The sequence below is a fragment of the Danio aesculapii genome, chromosome 10 (assembly GCF_903798145.1).
Source record: "Danio aesculapii chromosome 10, fDanAes4.1, whole genome shotgun sequence".
Classification (NCBI taxonomy): Eukaryota; Metazoa; Chordata; class Actinopteri; order Cypriniformes; family Danionidae; genus Danio; species Danio aesculapii.
In genome coordinates, this window is record NC_079444.1 from 35,542,279 (window position 1) to 35,561,919 (window position 19,641).

A 19,641-nucleotide genomic window follows, 5' to 3' on the forward strand; every position below is an offset into this window, starting at 1 on the left:
GCTGGTGTCCCGCGGAGAACATATGCATCAAAGAGGGTCTATTTTGTGTTTCCTATTGGTGTTGTCCATCAACACATTTTTCTTTTCCCCCTCCTCCATGTCCCCTTTTTTCTTATATCTCTCAGCAGGACCAGTCATTTTTAAGAGTGTCTGCAATTCTCTACTGTGGGTTCATTATGTATGAGCACGGCTGATGCGCAGAACGTTACGAGATGCTATCTTCCCAGATATAGCTCTGACATGATTATATCACACGTTCCAGATCAAAATCCATTTCCAGCAGCGCTTCTGATGTCACAGCGCTTCTGTACACACCTACAGCAGTGATGGTCGACCAAAACAAGATGATGATTACTTAAATATCACGCAAACGGGGCTTTGAAAATTAGCCAACGCTCTGCTTTTCTTTCAGACTCATCACGGCACAGTTTCAGAATTAAGATGAGTTTGCTCATTAGATGTACTTGCAGTGAAAATAAAGGTGAAGTTCCTTAAAGGGATAGAAATGAATATTCTGTCATCTTTAATCACCATCATGTACTTCCAAATATGAACACACACACGCACACACACCAAGGTTATTATAGTTTTATTCTGATACTATTTTTGAATTTGCTGAACATTTACTTTAGTTTTAGTTCCTTTCATTAACGGTTTTGCTAGTTGTAGTTTAGTTTGTATTTTTGAACACATAATTCTATCTAGTTTTGGTATGTTTTCAGTTTGGGCGACATGGTGGTTCAGTGGGTTGTGCTGTTGATTCACAGCAAGAAGGTTGCTGGTTTGAGCCCCAGCTCGGTCAGCAGGCATTTCTGTGTGGAGTTTGCATGTTCTCCCTGTGTTGCTGTGGGTTTAATGATAGTTACGATAACTTGTGTGCAAATCACTTATTAATAAAACTAAAAGAATAACTTGAACAGGAACCAAAAACCATACAAATGCAACTTATAACATTAAAAACATAATAATAAAAAAAATATATATATATATATATATATATATATATATATTTACTTTTTTGATTAATGAAGAAAATGAAATTGTCTGTAAAAGTGCCATCTACAGGTCTTCTCTAAACTGCAGGTCAGATTTTTCGCTGGTCGGATTATGAAATAATCATTGTTTTTGCAAAATTTTTTTATTTCAGTTTTTACTGACTGTTATTAGTTTCAGTTAGTCATAGTTTTTCATTTATTGGGATTTTTTTATTTCAGTTAAAAATAGTTTTTGGAGTAACCTTGACAAACATACATATATATATATATATACATATATATATATATATAATATATATATATATATATATATATATATATATATATATATATATATATATATACATATATATATATATATATATATATATATATATACATATATACATATATATATATATATATATATATATATATATACACATATATATACACATATATATATATACGCATATATATACACACACACACATACATGTATACACACACAAATATATATACACATATATATACAGTTGAAGTCAGAATTATGAGCCCGCATTTGAATTTTATTTAATTTTTTTAAATATTTCCCAAATTATGTTTAACAGAGCATGGAACGCTGTATTTTCACAGTATGTCTGATAATATTTTTTCTTCTGGAGAAAGTCTTAATTGTTTTATTTCCGCTAGAATAAAAGCAGTTATTAATTTTATAAAAACCATTTTAAGGTCAATATTATTAGCCCCTTTATGCTATATATATTTTTGATAGTCTCCAGAACAAACCATCATTATACGATAACTTGCCTAATTACTCTAACCTGCCTAGTTAACCTAATTAAGCCTTTAAATGTCACTTTAAGCTGTATAGAAGTGTCTTGAAAAATATCAAGTAAAATATAATTTACTGTCATCATGGCAAAGATAAAATAAATCAGTTATTAGAGATGAGTTATTAAAACTAGTATGTTAAGAAATGTTTTGAAAAAAATCTATGTACACATGTAACAACAACTAAGAACATGAATGCAATATTCTGCAAATAACGCAACTTTCCTGCATCTCCAGTACACGCTTTTCACCGTATGTACTGTATTTAGTTGAACATCAATGCTTCAAAACTGCATGAAAGGTCACAACCCCTGTGGTAAAACTCAGATAGAAAAAAAAAAAAAAAAAAGAGATTGTACGTTTATTTACCTTACTGTTGAGATCATTGCCGCTGATGGTGTGTATGGGCCACAAGCCAAACAGTCTGCATCATGATTCCACATCATTTAGTATACTTGCTTTTCCTCATATTTCTTCTCTTTACTTTTATCCGTTCTTAAGCCGGTAAGGCAGCAAAGAAAATGCCACCTTGAAATGCCCATTACAGCTGCTGTCAGTCAGTGTGTGCCCGGCAGCAGCTGCCAGCACGGGTGGAAATGTCACCTGCCCCTTTTGTCCTCAAGAGATGGTCAGTCTGAGAGGAAAAACAGACAGGTACTGAGAGAACGATATAACCAAGCAAGGGTAAATCATACCTTGATTTCATTGTCAATCATTGCAATGTCAAAGCAGAATACTGTTTTTTTAAAAGGAAACTGTTAATAGTTCAAAAATCCCCAAAAAATACACTGTATTATCAAGGCATGTTCTAATTATGTTTTCATAAATTATACTGTATAATAATTCTCTATTTCTTTCATTGCAATTGTAAGATTAAGGGCCCTATCAAACACTAAGTGCAATAAGGGGCAAGACATGTTTGGCACGATTTGTAGCTATTTTCAAACAGCGCAACTGTAATTTTCCCGTTTTGCATCATGTTGCTTAAAAATCAAATCCATTTGCGCCTCTTTGCGCACTCATGGGCGTGGCGGTCTATAAAGGAAGTGTGTAAAGGCGCATTGCTGTTGCGTTGCTATTTTTATGAACTGAAATAGACTGTGGCATTGACCAACTAAACTCCAGCGCAGAGCGTGTTAGTTTTGCACCTTAAACGCGTACACATTGCTTAATACACACAGGGTGTACAGCAATACACAAATATGTTTACAAATGAAAAAAATTAAAGGAGTAAAATGTTACAAAAATAATTTTCACATTATTTTCAGCTTTCTTCAAAGTATCTTCTTTTGTGTTCAAAAGAATAAACTCAAAGGTTTATAACCACTTGAGGCTGAGTAATTAGTAAGTGAATTTTCATTTTCAGTGAACTAACAAGACAAGAACCCTAAAGTATTTATGAAGAGTTTTCCTACTATACATGTAAATACTATGGTCAGTAATATGACTGATTTACAGTTGAAGTCAGAACTATTAGCCCCCTTTGAAATTTCATTTCTTTTTTAAATATTTCCCAAATGATGTTTAACAGAGCAAGGAAATTTTCACAGTATGTCTGATAATATTTTTTCTTCTGGAGAAAGTCTTATTTGTTTTATTTCAGCTAGAATAAAAGCATTTAAAAAAATTTTAAAAACCATTTTAAGGTCAAAATTATGAGCCCCTTTAAGCTATTTTTTTCATATTCTACAGAACAAACCACTGTTATATAATAACTTGCCTAATTACTCTAACCTGCCTAGTTAACCTAATAAACCTAGTTAAGCCTTGTCACTTGTCACTTTAAGCTGTATAGAAGTGTTTTGAAAAATATCTAGTCAAATATTATTTACTGTCATCATGGCAAAGATAAAATAAATCAGTTATTAGAAACAGGGGTGTAGAGGACATTTTAAAAGTGTGTGTGTGTGTGTGTGTGTGGGGGGGGGGGGGGCTGTATGAGATCATAAATTCATATAATTATTAATCCCCTGTTTCTAAATGGTCTGTCTCTAAAAGTGAGGGGGACATATATAATAATTCTGACTTCAACTGTACATCAAAGTTAACATTATAGTAGCACGGTGACATCACAGTGCTTTTTTCTAAAGATACAATACACATCCTTTACCTGCTGACACCTACAGCACTCTGTCGCACTCTCATAGAGTGTGCTATAAATCTTTCTCCTCCTTCTAAAGCTCTGAGCTTTATTATCTGATATCTGAAGGTCCCCTTGAAGCCCTGATGGATGACCACATGTTCTACATCTAGACACTTTAGAAAAGAAAAGCTGGAACGACTTTTAGAGGGGGATGGAGAACACTCTTGGAAAAACCACTAGCTGTTAGCATGTTGTGCTAAAGGCGTGAATGATGCCGTAAATTGTGTGGCTTGTTGAGGAGAGATGTGCTGTTATCTTTTCTAAGTGACAAGGCCTATCATTTTCACCTGGTGGATGATAAAATGACGAATTGAAAAAAGTCAGACAGACAAGGAAAGCGACGATACCAGAGACTTCAGCCTACTAGCATAACTAGCATCTACCCTTCTTAAAAAATAAATATATAGACCAATTTAGGAATCATTCAGGAGTTCTGAATAACAATAAAAACACTCCGACCACCTTAGGAAGTGCTTGACCTTACCATAGTAACACAGTAGCACACCTTACAAACCACATCTAAACATTAAGATGTTTAACACCTTTAAGCAAAACACAGAAACAAAACATCTAACAACATACTAAAAAACCCCATAGCACACGCTGACAAACATACTGTAAATCTAGATTACCCAGAACACCTTTTAACCATTTAACTACATGCTAAACAATGCACACAAACACCATTTGCCTTCCTTGTGTTATAAAGCACTTATGGTGAAAGCTGGCACCATCCAAAAGCTTTTCCCTTGAACTGTTACTTTAAATAATGAATCAAATGTATGCGGATATCAAATAATCTAGTAAACTTCTGTAACACCCAAAACAATGTAGTCAAGGTAAAAACACATGAAAATACTCTAGCAATCACACAGCAACAAAATAGCAAGTGTAAAAATCCAAAATCCAATAAACACTCCAAACAAATAAGCGATGACATAGCAACCCCCTAACCACCACTCAGAATATCAAATAATGCAACAAACATCATAGCAACAACATAGCATAACAACCATCCAGGGGTGCATTTCCAAAAACCATCATTTCTACCAACCAAGGTCGCAAGAACCTTAAACAATGCAACAAACACCCGAACATTTCAGCAATCACATAGCAACACCCTAGCAACCATTTAAAACCGCAAACAATGCAGCAAATACTTCAGCAGTCACATAGCAACACCCTAGCAACCACATAGAACATCAAATACTGAAAAACACTCAGAACACTTACGCAACCACATAGCAACACCCTAGCAACCACCTCAAACAATGCAGCAAACACTTCAGCAAACACATAGCAACACCCTAGCAGCCACCTAAAACCTCAAACAATGCAACAAACACCTGAACATTTCAGCAATCACATAGCAACACCCTAGCAACCACATAGAACATCAAATACTGAAAAACACTCAGAACACTTACGCAACCACATAGCAACACCCTAGCAACCACCTCAAACAATGCAGCAAACACTTCAGCAAACACATAGCAACACCCTAGCAGCCACCTAAAACCTCAAACAATGCAACAAACACCTGAACATTTCAGCAATCACATAGCAACACCCTAGCAACCATCTAAAACCACAAACAATGCAGCAAATACTTCAGCAGTCACATAGCAACACCCTAGCAACCACATAGAACATCAAATACTGAAACAAACACTCAGAACACTTACGCAACCACATAGCAACACCCTAGCAACCACCTCAAACAATGCAGCAAACACTTCAGCAATCACATAGCAACACCCTAGCAACCATATAAAACCGCAAACAATGCAGCAAATACTTCAGCAGTCACATAGCAACACCCTAGCAACCACATAAAACATCAAATACTGAAACAAACACTCAGAACACTTACGCAACCACATAGCAACACCCTAGCAACCACCTCAAACTATGCAGCAAACACTTCAGCAAACACATAGCAACACCCTAGCAGCCACTTAAAACCTCAAACAATGCAACAAACACCCGAACATTTCAGCAATCACATAGCAACACCCTAGCAACCATCTAAAACCGCAAACAATGCAGCAAATACTTTAGCAGTCACATAGCAACACCCTAGCAACCACATAGAACATCAAATACTGAAACAAATACTCAGAACACTTCAGCAACCCCAACAAACTATACAACCAATAATCAATCATTATCCAAGCAAAGCAACACTGTCTATGATTGTGACCTCTGTGTAAAAGCTTTTAGGTCAGAATTGAAGTATCTGTGCAAACACCTCACTCAATGTGGCATTTATACCAAGCACAATCCCTCTAAGCTGGCAGATTTGCCTGGTAGCAATGTGCCGAGACTCTTGGGGGCGTCCCGTAGACCGCCTCAGAGGCTCTGGAGTGCCATCTACGGTGTGCCGAAATACTATTGGCAACAGCATGTGCTTGAGAGGGAGAACAAGGCTAAACCGCACATCAGTATTTCGATATCGTTCCTCCTACACAAACAGCAACATTTGCTTACTCGTGTCGTGAAGCACTTATGGAGAAAGCCTACAGCCTCTGGGGGATCGACGAGTCAGCGATTTAGCCTCTGGAAGAAAGGGAGCCGGTTCCTTATCCTGACACGCTAATCTGATATCAGGTCTGAGGTGCTTTCCCCTGTGTGCTTTCACCCATCTGTCTCCAGCGGAGAGCTTCTGTTTGATCGCTCAGGTCTGAGATGGTGACCTGGATGAGAGCTCCACTCGCTCGTAATCTGGCTCTCACAACCGAATTCTTATTACAAAGGGGTTTTAAGGTCTAATAGAGGCAGGCTGGTCATAATATGGGACGGGTTGGTGTGAGCGCGCAGATGAAAGGGGTGAAGAAGTGGGAAAAGATACAGTAGAGAGAACGGTGAGAAGGTGAAAGGAAAGATAAGAAGATAAAAATAGGCAGTGTGAGGGAGTGAGACAGCCAGAGAATGAGACATCAAGTCAATGAGAAACGGCAATGACAAATGGTTTGATAATGAAGGCAAAAGCTTTAGGAAGGAAATTAACATTTTATCAGGAACACAGACACGTGGAAATTGAGTGCAGCTTTCATCGCTATCACAAGGGCTTCTTCATTATAAACTCCAAGAAATGAATCTGAGGAGGTCTTAGATGGTATCTAGCATAAAATGAAACGTAAACAAAATTCCTAAACATCTGCGGTTTAGAAATAGAGATGTCAAGATAAACTACTCTCAGACCATCAGAATGGGATGACTTACTGTTTGACCAGTCTTTTTGTTTTACTACCAACGAAATCAATCATCATCAGTCATTCTGTGCAATTTATAAAGCCTAATATTGCTGTTTGCCTGTAAAGTTTCATTATTCATAAGATTCATAAAATTCATAAACAATAAATATTAATATATTCACAATAAATATATTACATTTGAACATTTAAAATATCAGCTGTCATTGCTCATGTCAATCATATTAATAGCCTAATACTAAGAGTTTACGATACGGTATTACGATACCTTACAAAGGCAGATGTTTAATAATTTGTGCATCATGTATTGCATGACTATGAACATAAAAGCTATATATATATATATATATATATATATATATATATATATATATATATATATATATATATATATATATATATATATATATATATATATATATATATATATATATATATATATATAGTATAGGTGGGCATAGATATGTTTTTAATCTAGATTAAATGACTCATTTGAATTCTGCTGAAGGCATTCAGAATATGTGCTGCCCAAATAATAAATCTTTGGGAACGGATTTCTCAATCCAGGTTGCGCATTAGACCAGGGGCTCATCTCCTGTTTCCAAAATGCATCACAAACTGCTTGAGAAACTGTTCTACTATGATAATTGGTGATGAAAATAAATGATGTTCAATAAGATGTACTTGTGTTTACTAACTGTTTATTCAGTTAAACATGAATTTTGAGCTGTAGTCCTACATAAACTCCAAACAGTAATTTTTGATTACCTTAATCCCACTAAAGTCACAACTGAACTAAACAAAAATGAAATTAAGACTTGGAGTATGCATTTATTAGTGGCATTATTGAAGTAAACACGGCGATCAAACTATTACCGTCATGTAGGACTTTGCCATATTTTCTGACAAGATCCACACATGCGGCTGTCAGTACAGGACCGCACACGCACGCACACACACAGCGAAATGCGGAAGTTTATTTTCTTTATGTTTGCAGAGCGTTATTAAATTCCATAACACACTCACCAGTCCTTACTCCTTATTTGCGTCTAATACCCCAGTTTGTCACGGGGGCATGAATGAAATGTTCATGAGTTAAAGTGAAACTGCTGAACTGCAGTTAAAGTTAGGCATCCTGCTGATTTGATTCAGAAGGGCACTTTTTTTTTTTTTGTCAGATGGCTCACCGGTCAGGTATACATCCGCGCTAAAATATCAAGGTGAAAGACATCATAGCTTGCGTAGAATAGACCCAGCTCCCAACCCAACTTTGAGAATAGATTAACGGCGATATTTTTTCCGTGCGATAAGAGTTTCGCGTTAACGGCCCACCACTATTATCTACACACACATACCCAGAAAAAGTCAGAAATATTAGATCCCCCTAAATTATTAGCTCCTCTTTTATTTTCTTCTCCCCATTTCTGTTTAACAGAGAGAAGATTTTTTTCAACACATTTCTAAACAGAATAGTTTTAATAACTCATGTCTAATAACTGATTTATTTTATCTTTGCCACGATGACAGTAAATAATATTTTACTTGATATTTTTCAAGATACTATTATTGAAGATGAATACAAAGAATTTTGATGAACTCTGGGAGTCCTGCAAGAACGCTTTCCTTGCCATTCCAGATGACTTTTAATAAGACGAATAATAAGTTATTCGAGTCAGTGCAGAGATGTATGGATGCAGTCCTCCAAGCTCATGGGAGTCATACACAATATTCATTCGTTTTCCACTGCAGCATGACTTTATATTCTATACTGTACATTATTTCTGTTAAGTGACAAGACTTTTGTCTAAGCAAAGTCAGACCTTACTGTCCTAATTAAATAATTAAAAATCAAGGCATGATCATATTTTATTTTGGTAAAATAAGCGTAATCTAGAGGCCTTTGCCTTTTATATAAGCCACTTCTGATACAAAATAATCAACTAGAAGTCAAATTATTATTCAGTGTTCCTAATACTTGGATAGGCGACAAGACTTTTGTCAGGTAGTGTATGTGATATTTAAAAATATATATTTTATTCATATTTTTACGTTCATAGTCATAGTTATGCAGTAAAGCTGTATTTAATTTAGTATTTAATATATTTATAATAGCATGTATATACTTTATAGCTTTAAATACTAATAAAATCACTTGAAAATTGTGCATTTGTTTTGTAAAAGCAAAACTGATTTTGTGTGTGTATTATAAAAATACTACAAACTCCCATTTCGGGGCAGCCAGAAATCCCCCTGGTCTGTATAAACCTCTCAATCGACCGTTAAAAGGTAATTTTGTATCATGGATACGGGTGTTCAGAAAGTAGGAACTTCACCAAGCATCTTCCCGAGGCCATAATTTGCGTGATAACACAGCGTTAGTTATTTTATTCATCACAGTCCTCTCTCGGGGCCTGCCTCTTTGGATCAGACCACGCTCCATCACAGGAGATTAATGTCAAAGCCTCAAACACAAACTCTGCGGAACTAAAACACACTCAAACTTCAATTCTTTCAATTAAAACAGGACCGTCACGAGCGCAGACATGTATAATGCGCTGGTACACGGACAGACAGACAGGCCTGTCAGTCATAATGGCTTGAAAGCTTCACCGCCCAAACGTCTACTGTCTTGTCCTTCTTGAAACGGTGAAAAACTGACATCTGAACGCTCCAAACCCCAACATCAGTCCATCATTCATCTCCATCTTCCTCCTTCCTGATTCCCTGCTGCTGTGGTGAGAGAGAGTGTGTTATGATGGAGTGTAAGCTGATAAATGACAGATTTAGGACAGCCTGTTTCAGATAGTTTGTAATTGGACTGTGCGCACAATGTAAAATATGGCCGGGGAGAGGGACACTTTACTTTAAAAGCTACCTCAGTTTTCTTTGAGCTAATGGTTGGGAGGATCAGAAGCTTAATGTTCACAGTGAAAGCAGTGTAAAATTATCAAATCAAAGAGAATGATAGGGCATGTTTATACCTGGTCATGCATTTTCTCTGATCTGGTTTGTGAAAACGGTCACATTTACATTTGGCTACATAAATGCGCCTCTGATAAATGGATATGATTCAGATCTTCAAATCCAGCGCTTTATGCAAATTTAACTAGGTTACATCAAATAATGTGTAATATATACAGCATTTTATTTAATCAATATTATTATTTACAGAAATGTAAGCTATTTATCTTATTTGGCATACAAATGATCTTGTATGCAGGCTGTAAAACATCATAAGCACAAGGATACCTGCATCATTAGTTTATTCCATCATTTAATGCTCAAAAATAAAACGAAACGGAAAAAAAAGTAAACAAAACAAACATCTGAAATCGTAATCGATGGCCTTCCATTGCTTATGCATTTGCGCTTGTATATCTGATAGCCCACAACACATTTACATGGTGGTTTCAACAACCAGATGCATTTAGACCTGTTGACTTTTACATGGAATGCATCCCAGACCACATCCTGAAGGGATTTATATCAGTCTAGAAGGCATTTCGGAGGGCATTTACCTACACATGTTCTTTTTACAGTCGGATAGCTATCCGATCAGAAAAAACACATGAAGTGACCAGGTGTAAAGAGCTCATACACTCATCAGGAAATAAAAGGACATGTTTTAATGTCTGTTTTAATCTAGTCATTCCTAGTTAGCTTAAGTACTTTTCTCCCAACTGATTTCCATTCATGTGCATGCGAACATGCCAGACTGGAAACATAAGCTCATGCGGCAAGTTTTGCATGTTGCTGTGTACCAAAAGTTCAAGCCAAGTCCTTTTCAAGTAATGTCTGTTCACTTTGTGGCCATTTTTGGGATGCCTCTGGCCAGTTAATCCAAGATCAAGACCTATCTAAACAAATAGGGGAATACAGAAATACTCACTAAACTCCTTGTTAAATTATATATTTCAAATCAACAACACAGTCTGAAGTGTTATTTGCCGGATTGCTCCAGCTAGCGCACAAAGACAATATCAAACTCGATTACAACTTAAAAGAAAAGATTTTAAAGAATCTTGACATTAACAGTCGACCTCCAGTCGTTTTTTCCCCTCAATGGATGTCTGTGGCCACCTGTTTCACTTAAGGAAGAGTAAACGCCAAGCACGTTTTGATTTCTGGATAAATTAAGCCTTTAATTGTGCAAATGTAATGGGAGGGCTTTTTGATGTTTGTTTTCGTTAATAAATGTCTTTCATAACCAATCAGAAGTGATTTTTTAGGGGTTTTCACCTTTATTGTGATAGGACGGTGAAGATTTAGAGACAGGAAAGCATGGGGACCAAAGATAGGGGAAGGGTCGGCAAAGGACCTCAAGCCAGGAATCGAACTCGGGTCGCCGTGAACACCTAGGTGCCATGTGTCGACGCACTAACTACAAGGCTATTAGCACCAACAAGAAGTAATTTTTTAAAATATCATTCATCAAACATGGTCAAACGCAAAAATTGAGTTAAATAATACATTTAAAGTAGGTTAAAATTGTATCTAAGTGGTTGGGTTTGTTCATATTTGACACAAATTTTAGCTAAAAAAAAAAACTGAAGGAATTTTAATTTGTAGCATTTTAAGAGTACAACATGTCTAGCGATACCAAAAAATAACACTGGAAATAGTTGCTTGTATTTATATCATTTATATGGCACTTTTCTGGACACTTGAAGCGCTTTACACATTTTTTTTTGGGGGGGGGGGGGGTCTTCTCATCCACCACCAGTGTGCAGCATCCACTTGGATGACTCAATGGCAGCCATGTTGCGCCACACTGCACACCAGCTGATTGGTGGAGAAGAGACAGAGTGATGAAGCAAATTATGATATAGGGATGGATAGAATGCAGAGGTTAAACCCCTACTGTTTTCGAAAGACATCCAGGGCATTTTAACCACAGAGAGTCAGGACCTCAGTTTAACCTCTCATCTGAAAGATAGCCTTCATAATCCAATGTTGAGTCAGACATGGATAGACCCAACATTGGGTTAATTTTTTTTCAAGTAAATTTGAATAACACCCTTTAACCTAATGTTTGGTTTTGTCCAGTGGTGTAAAGTAACAAATTACAAATACTCATACAAATACCCAACTGTAATTGAGTAGTTTGTCTCAGGAATTGTAGTTTACTAAATGTGTACTTTTACTCCACTACTTTCCTTCAACCTGCAGTCACTACTTTATTATTTCCTGTCTATGGGGATTAGAAAAATCAGTCCTGCAATTCCTGTCCAATAAAATCGCACATAGATAGTAAATCGCATCATACTGAACAACCTTAAGAGATGCAAACTGTTTGGAAGCATTAAAAGTGTCCAAGAAGATACTTTACTTGCAATGACCCAGAGACTGTTTAGACTGAATGTCACTGATGAGAAGATGGCAGACGTTTACTGTATGATGACCGAAATGGCCTTAAACAATAGCTAAATACACTACAGAATGTTACGTTTACATACACACACGCACAAATTACATGTAAATTACATGTAACCTTTCCAGCGTAATACTCACTATTCTTGAGTACTTTAAAAAGGGCTACATTTTACTTATATTTTGAGTAATATTTACTACAGATACTTTAACTCTACTTGCACTTCATTTTTGGGCAAGTAATGGTACTTTTACTTGACTATGATTTTTCAGAACTGTTTGCACCACTGGTTTTGTCCATATTTGACCCACCATAGGGTTACAACAGCTCAGCATTTTAGAGTATACAATAGCGAAAACAACTCATTTATGGTTGTCAAATAGCATTACTAACACCGATCTCTACCAAATTTTCATCTTTTATGCCTAAATTGTGTAAAACCTGTTGACATCGAGGGAATAAAACCAGTGCACAGTTCATTGATCATATTCTTGACTTATTCAACATACTGCTGAATGTCACATTCATGCCATTATGCAATTGCAGTTGTCAAAAGTGATTTTTAAGTCTATGTTTTTTTTTTTCCCCCAAGTAACAGAACATTTCAATTTCTGACAGCCCCGACTTACAATTTTACCTGCGTTTTTTCTGTGTCGACATCAAACGGCGCATCTTGGGACTTGTTTTAAAAGCATCTACAGTGTCACATTGACTCGGGCAAAAACTGTTTTTGGTGACGATGCTGCAACTCTATCATCACTCGTTTTCAAAGCGTGCGCCAACCCAAAGCGTCTGTCTGTCCTGTCGCTTTCCGTCCTCATTAGCGAGCGGATTCGCATTTCTGCCATGTTTTTTTCCCATCTCTCCAAAGTCATTTAGTGTCGTTGGATGCTGTGAAGTCTTCAGACGGTTAATTCGGGTATGTGATTGGAAGGCATCAGTGTCGTGTCGGTGCACTGGAGTGTGGTTGTGAAGCCGCCGTAATGGATTAATGAGCATAGATGACTGTGAATGTTGGGAAGTACAGCGGTGCTTTTGGGAAGCGCACTCGCCAGCACTGGATGCTGTACAAACTTCAGGCTCTTGTGGATTCTGTGGTGTAGCTGAACTTGTTTTGCCCTTGTCTAATTATGCAATCTGTAGCCATAAATATGAGCCAAATAAGTTATGCATCCTCCTCTGGAAAATCAGACATGTTTTCTACTTTCTGACTCTTTGATGTTTATCAAAGTTTGTCTTAGAGGGAGAGATCACTCAATTTTCATTCTGTCATTCTATTATTATTTTGGTTCTGTCACGAATGCATAAATGAGGATTTTTGACAAATTGGGCACACCACTAGACAATACTGGCCACTATATTTTAATGTAATTTAGAACAAAAAGTCATTCATGACCAGAGTTGGGTGTAACGTGTTCCACAGTAATGTGTTATTGTAATCTAATTACAAGATTGCATTACGCAGTAATGTAACGGATTACATTTTACATTTGTGTAATTTGATTACAGTTACTAAAGTCAGTGTAACAGCGTTACTTATGTTACAAATATAATATTTAGAAGAAAAAAATGCTTATTTTAAATAATGTTTTCCACTACAAAGTCAGTTAATGAACATGCGCTTTTGAATTGCTGGAGAACTTGAGCTGAAACAGCTGCTGTCGAGAGTGGATGCTTCTTCAAGTGGAAATACAGACATTAGTTTGAATTGATTGAGCGTAAAAACAAAAATATTGTTTTGAAATGCAGTCTATGTCCAGTCTCTAAAGAACTATGGACTGCTTTTAACTCGACCTGCAACTTGTTCAAGCATTTGAACAGAAATCATTCTAAAGGCTGATTTATACTTCTGTTTCAAGCGGACATACAAACACAAAACACCCAACACGTTTTTTATACAATGGATGTCAATGGTTACAGCTATCCAGTTTTCTTCATGTCCTTCTTTTGTGTTCAAACTTCTTTAGATTTTTTTTGGAGCAAGTGAATGATGAGAGAATTTTAGGTTTTGGCCAAACTATCTCTTTACTTGTTTGAATATGTCAAGCGGCTGTGATCAACCCATTGTTGCAAGCTGTAATGTATTTTGTATTTTTATAGGTATTTTTATATGTTTTAACAGTAACTTCAAAGTAAAGCAATTAGTAATCTGATTACTTTTTACATTAAGTAATTAGTAATGTAATCAGATAAAAATTTTCCAGTAGTAATCAGTAATTTGTAATCGATTACTTTTTAAAAAAAAGTAACTTACCCAACAATGTTCATGAGAGAAACAGGACCTCTTTAACAACAAATAATGTGAAATTGGCACACAAGTTATAACTTTAGCAAAATTATTTAATCAGATATGTAATGTCATTTTAACTGATAAGCTAAAAGAAATACTTACAAAATTATGATGATTACTATTGTTATAAAATACCATTATTATTACTATCATTACACAATGATTACTATTATTTAAGATTACATTTTTAAAAGTTTGCATAGATAAAGCTTAAATAGGTGACAAATCTTTTGTCAGGTAGTGTATAAATGTATTGACACTTATTAGTTCATTTTATATGACTTTTTTGTTTCACTTTGGAGTAACTTTCAGTTAAATATGCTATAATAACCCTGGGAACAACCACTTTTTTGTACTTTTTTTGTTGTTGTTTTTAATGGTGTTAAATAAAAAAGTAAACTGGCTTTGAATGATTAAGATGAGTAAATGATTTAAGTGAATCATTCCTCCAAAAAACGATTTAAAGTGATATTTCACACCAAAATTTAAATCCTGGCATCAATTACTCTCCATCCACTTGTTCCAAAGCTGTTTGAGTTTCTTCAGTTGAACACACATTTTGAAAACCAGCAACCATTGACTTGCATTGACAACCATTGACAGTGACTGCCGGTTTTTGACATTCTTCAAGATAGCTTCTTTTGTGTTCAACAGAAGAAAAAAAAAGCTCACAAAGGTTTGCAATCAGTTGAGTCTGAGTAAACTGTCCCTTTAAGAGCATACTGTACGCTTGTATACAAACACACACTCCTCCTGCAGCAATGTTAATGACTTTCTAGCTTGATGCATCATCAGCCTTTTACCCGCCATCACTGTCTTTTCTCCCATAATCTTCTACGGTTCTTCTCTCTCTCTATCAATCTCTCCTGCTTCTTTCTTGTTCTCCTTCTCTCCCTCTCTCTTGTGTCCTTTGGCTCTGTCATTGGTGTAATCTTCAGTCAGACAGCGCACAGGCCATTAAAATCAGCTCAGCCTCTGTCACTGCTTTGCTCACTTCCTGTCTCTCCTCTGTCTTGTTTCCTTGTCAAATTCCATGACAGCGGCTGAAAATATTTTCATGCAAACACACGCTGATGTTTTATGCATATTACACACACACACACACATTCTGAAGGCCCATGGATAAAACCACACACAGTCACACATACACAGAGAGAGAGAGTGTGTGTGTGAGAGCAGAGTTGGTGGATTTGCTAACAGTTCATTTATTTTAAATTAAAAGCAACTCATCTAAACATCCACACACTCACACACAAACACTATCATATGAGCTCAGAAACATGCAATTACTGTTAATTGAGGAGAAAAGTCTCACTGAGGCAAAATTGATCAATTTCACACTGAGTGGATTCAGAGGAACAGATGCAGCAGGAGAAGGAAAGAAAGAGAGAGAGAGAGAGAGAGAGAGAGAGAGAGAGAGAGAGAGAAAGAGAGAGAGAGAGAGAGAGAGAGAGAGAGAGAGAGAGAGAGAGAGAGAGAGAAAGAAGACAACATAGGGAAGGGAAATACAGACAGTTAATAAATGGAGTAAACAACAAGAGAAACTGTAGATTGTGTCAAGTTTGAACATGAAGTAACATGTTTGAACCAAGCAGCAACCTCCTGCTCTCCCTCGTGAAGCTAATATGGAAGTAACTGAAACTGCAATTCATCAAAATTCCACTAGGTTTGGCTCCAAAATAGAGCACATTTCTATTGAGCCCACTGTTAAAATGGCCAACTTTACAGCAGTAAAAAGGTGTTTACTGCTTGTTACAAAAACTGTTTAGTGTATATACAGTAGCTCAGTGGTTCTCAAACTTTTAAACCAGCGACCCCCAATGTAAGATCGTCAAGAACTCGTGACCCCCCTCTACCAAAGCATATACAAACAATAAAAATAGCTTTAAGCTGTTTACAATGTTTTAACTGTATTTACTATACTATACAAACAGTTACCTGAAAATTCTGTCCCACAGCCTTTAAAGTGAATGCTTTAGTTATTTTCATAGCGGACTTAAAGCCAATGGAAGTCTTATCCACTCGTCAATAAGTGTAGCTGGTGGATTAACATTCACCACATGTTCAGTAATCAGATGTGCTATTATTTGTTGCTTTAGGTGTTTTTAAAACTAAATCTGTCAGTGTTGTTTTCATTCTCTCGTCTTCAGCGCTTTACATTTTCGCGGTTGTAGCTCCTGTCATCTGAGGACAGGTGGCGTTGACTGAGTGATTGACAGCTGATTTTAACCAATCATTCGTGTTCAGTTCTTAGAGCAGTGGGCCAATAAGAAGAACGCGAAGGCGGGGCTAGCCGTTGAAGGCTTTGTTTACTGCGGCAAGTTGACATGACAACAGTTTTAAACTGTTCCTGAGCGCTGCGTTTCAAGTACAAAGATGCATTCTGCATGAATGTGTCCTAAATACTTTATTAATCAGTAATATCTTTAAAAAAAATCAGAAAATATTAGCTTTCATTTGTAATACTGAAAAATATTTATTATAATCACTGAAAATTACACAATTTTTAAATTACTCTCGCGACCCCTTGAAATTATTCTGCAACCCCTGCAGGGGTCACGACCCCCAGTTTGAGAACCACTGCAGTAGCTAATATTATACTTCATGACAACTGTGAGGGGGTGATTTTTTTTAAACTCATTCATTTATATTAAGTTATACTTAGTCTGCATAATTATGGGGCGTGGCCACTTGGGTGACAGCTAGGTGTCACTGGTCACAGTCAAGTCACTTCAGCTGATTCCGACTGATTAGCCACTGAACTTGGCATATATATATATATATATATATATATATATATATATATATATATATATATATATATATATATATATGTGTGTGTGTGTGTGTGTGTGTGTGTGCGTGTGTGTGTGTGTGTGTGTGTGTGGCTTTACACAGTCAAATTCCATTTGGAATTATTTCCTAAAATTATCAGATAATATGGCATGCTGTGCGCAATCATTGTGCTTACAAACCATTAAAAGTGGCCTCCGTGTGGTGAGTGAAATTCTTATATTTGTACCATATCTATAAATATATTTGTTTTATTTAAGATAATTTATCATTTATTCCCCAGTATTAGGTTGCAGTTGGAGGGGCACCGCTCAGTAAAACATATGCTGGATAAGTTGGCGGTTCATTCCGCTGTGGCGTCCCTTGATGATTAAATGGACTAAGCCAAAGTAAAATGAATGAATGAATTTATCATTTATAATTTTCTTTAGACCTATAATGCACTCCAGAATACAGACTGATTAACTATAGAACAGTCGTCTAAAACGTTGTCATACAATGTTATGCCTGGATTTCATAAATAGCCTAGCATTTACTAACACACTATATTTGAAGTATTTGGAAGTAATTAGTGTTTTCCTCCTGTAGAAAAACTTAAGAATTTATACATAAGAACAATGCTTAGTGGCTCAATGTATTACAACAGTGTTTTTAAAAGTCTAAATGCTTTATTGATTTAGTGTACAAGCAAGCACAAGTGGTTAGAACACAAACGAGTCGCAGGTAAATTATTAGGCGTTTCTCCCAAGGAAAAGTCTGCCTAAGCAAAATGCTAGCAGGCATCTGTAACTCCGCTCACGCTCAGCCTCTTTGTGCTTTTTGGGTTACCCCCGGTCGGCACGAACAAAAAGGTGATGGTTGGCCACACCCACTTGTAGCTTAAAAAAAAAAATTATAAATTTTTTTTTGCTTTTTTAAAATTCTCAAGTTCTGCTGGTTGATGCATGTGCCCAATTTTCCTTGCCAATCTTTAGCCAATTGTAATCAATTTGGAATTTCCCTTGCAGAGCTCAGGGGATCAGAGTGACAGCTCCTGCTTGGACCCACCCTGATCCACTTGCAGCTTCCACTTGTGCTTTTCAGAAACCTATGGGTGACGTCACGGATACTACGTCATTATTTTTTTTACAGTCTATGGTTTGAGGACATGCATACATTTTTAAATTTATAGTGGCAAGCAAAATGAAATCAATACAAATAAGAAATGTTTCAGAAAACAAACATTAATAATAATGATAATAACAAAAAATAAATAAATAAATAAATAATAATAATAATAATAATAATAATAAAATAATAATAATATTAATATTATTATTATTATTATTATTATTATTATTATTATTATTCTAAACAACAACAACAACAACAATAATAATAATAGTAATATAAATATTATTATTATTAATAATAATAATAATAATAATAATAATAATAATAATAATAACAAACAACAACAATATTATTATTATCATCATCATGACTGCATGGGGATTTTTTATATGCTTCGATGCTCATATAAAAAGTTCTTGAAGTAATCCTCTATAAAAATGCCTCACAATTTAATACGAAAATGCAATATTAAATATTAATACAGTTAAAACTGATGCAATTGTATAATTTTCTCTTCATTTTTATAGAGATGCGGTCGCTCTAATGACTGAATGACCAGCATTAGAATAGCATGAGCTCAAATTGAATTGAATACTAAATTAGAGAGACTCTTTCATAATCATAACGCAGTTGTTGGACAGCAGTCGCACTACATGGGCCTAATAAAATAAGAGCTGCAATTAAAAATGAATTAAAACACTTGGCATTCAGCGGCATCTAAAATTGCATTATTGTGAGCTATAATAGTGATCATTTGTGCTCAGTAGTTACTCTCCAAAGCAAATCACGAGCACACGTCTAATGCACTGATGAGGTAATTGCTTTAATTGAACACTGCCATCACTGCTCAAGCTCTGGCCTTTAAAGTAGACACGGGCAACACAATGTATATAGAGAGAAATAAATAA

The 19,641-nt window shown here is 35.9% G+C and overlaps 1 protein-coding gene across 1 annotated transcript in view; it reads left to right on the forward strand.

The window, feature by feature from the left end:
- Positions 1-732: 732 nt before the first annotated feature.
- The window catches only part of LOC130235920 (reticulon-4 receptor-like 1), a 72,781-nt gene continuing 53,872 nt past the window's right edge, over positions 733-19,641 (forward strand). The window contains exons 1-3 of the mRNA XM_056466456.1: positions 733-798; positions 2,356-2,462; positions 6,175-6,395. Of these exons, the coding sequence (XP_056322431.1) occupies positions 733-798; positions 2,356-2,462; positions 6,175-6,395 (394 nt within the window). The remainder of the gene's footprint in view (positions 799-2,355; positions 2,463-6,174; positions 6,396-19,641) is intronic.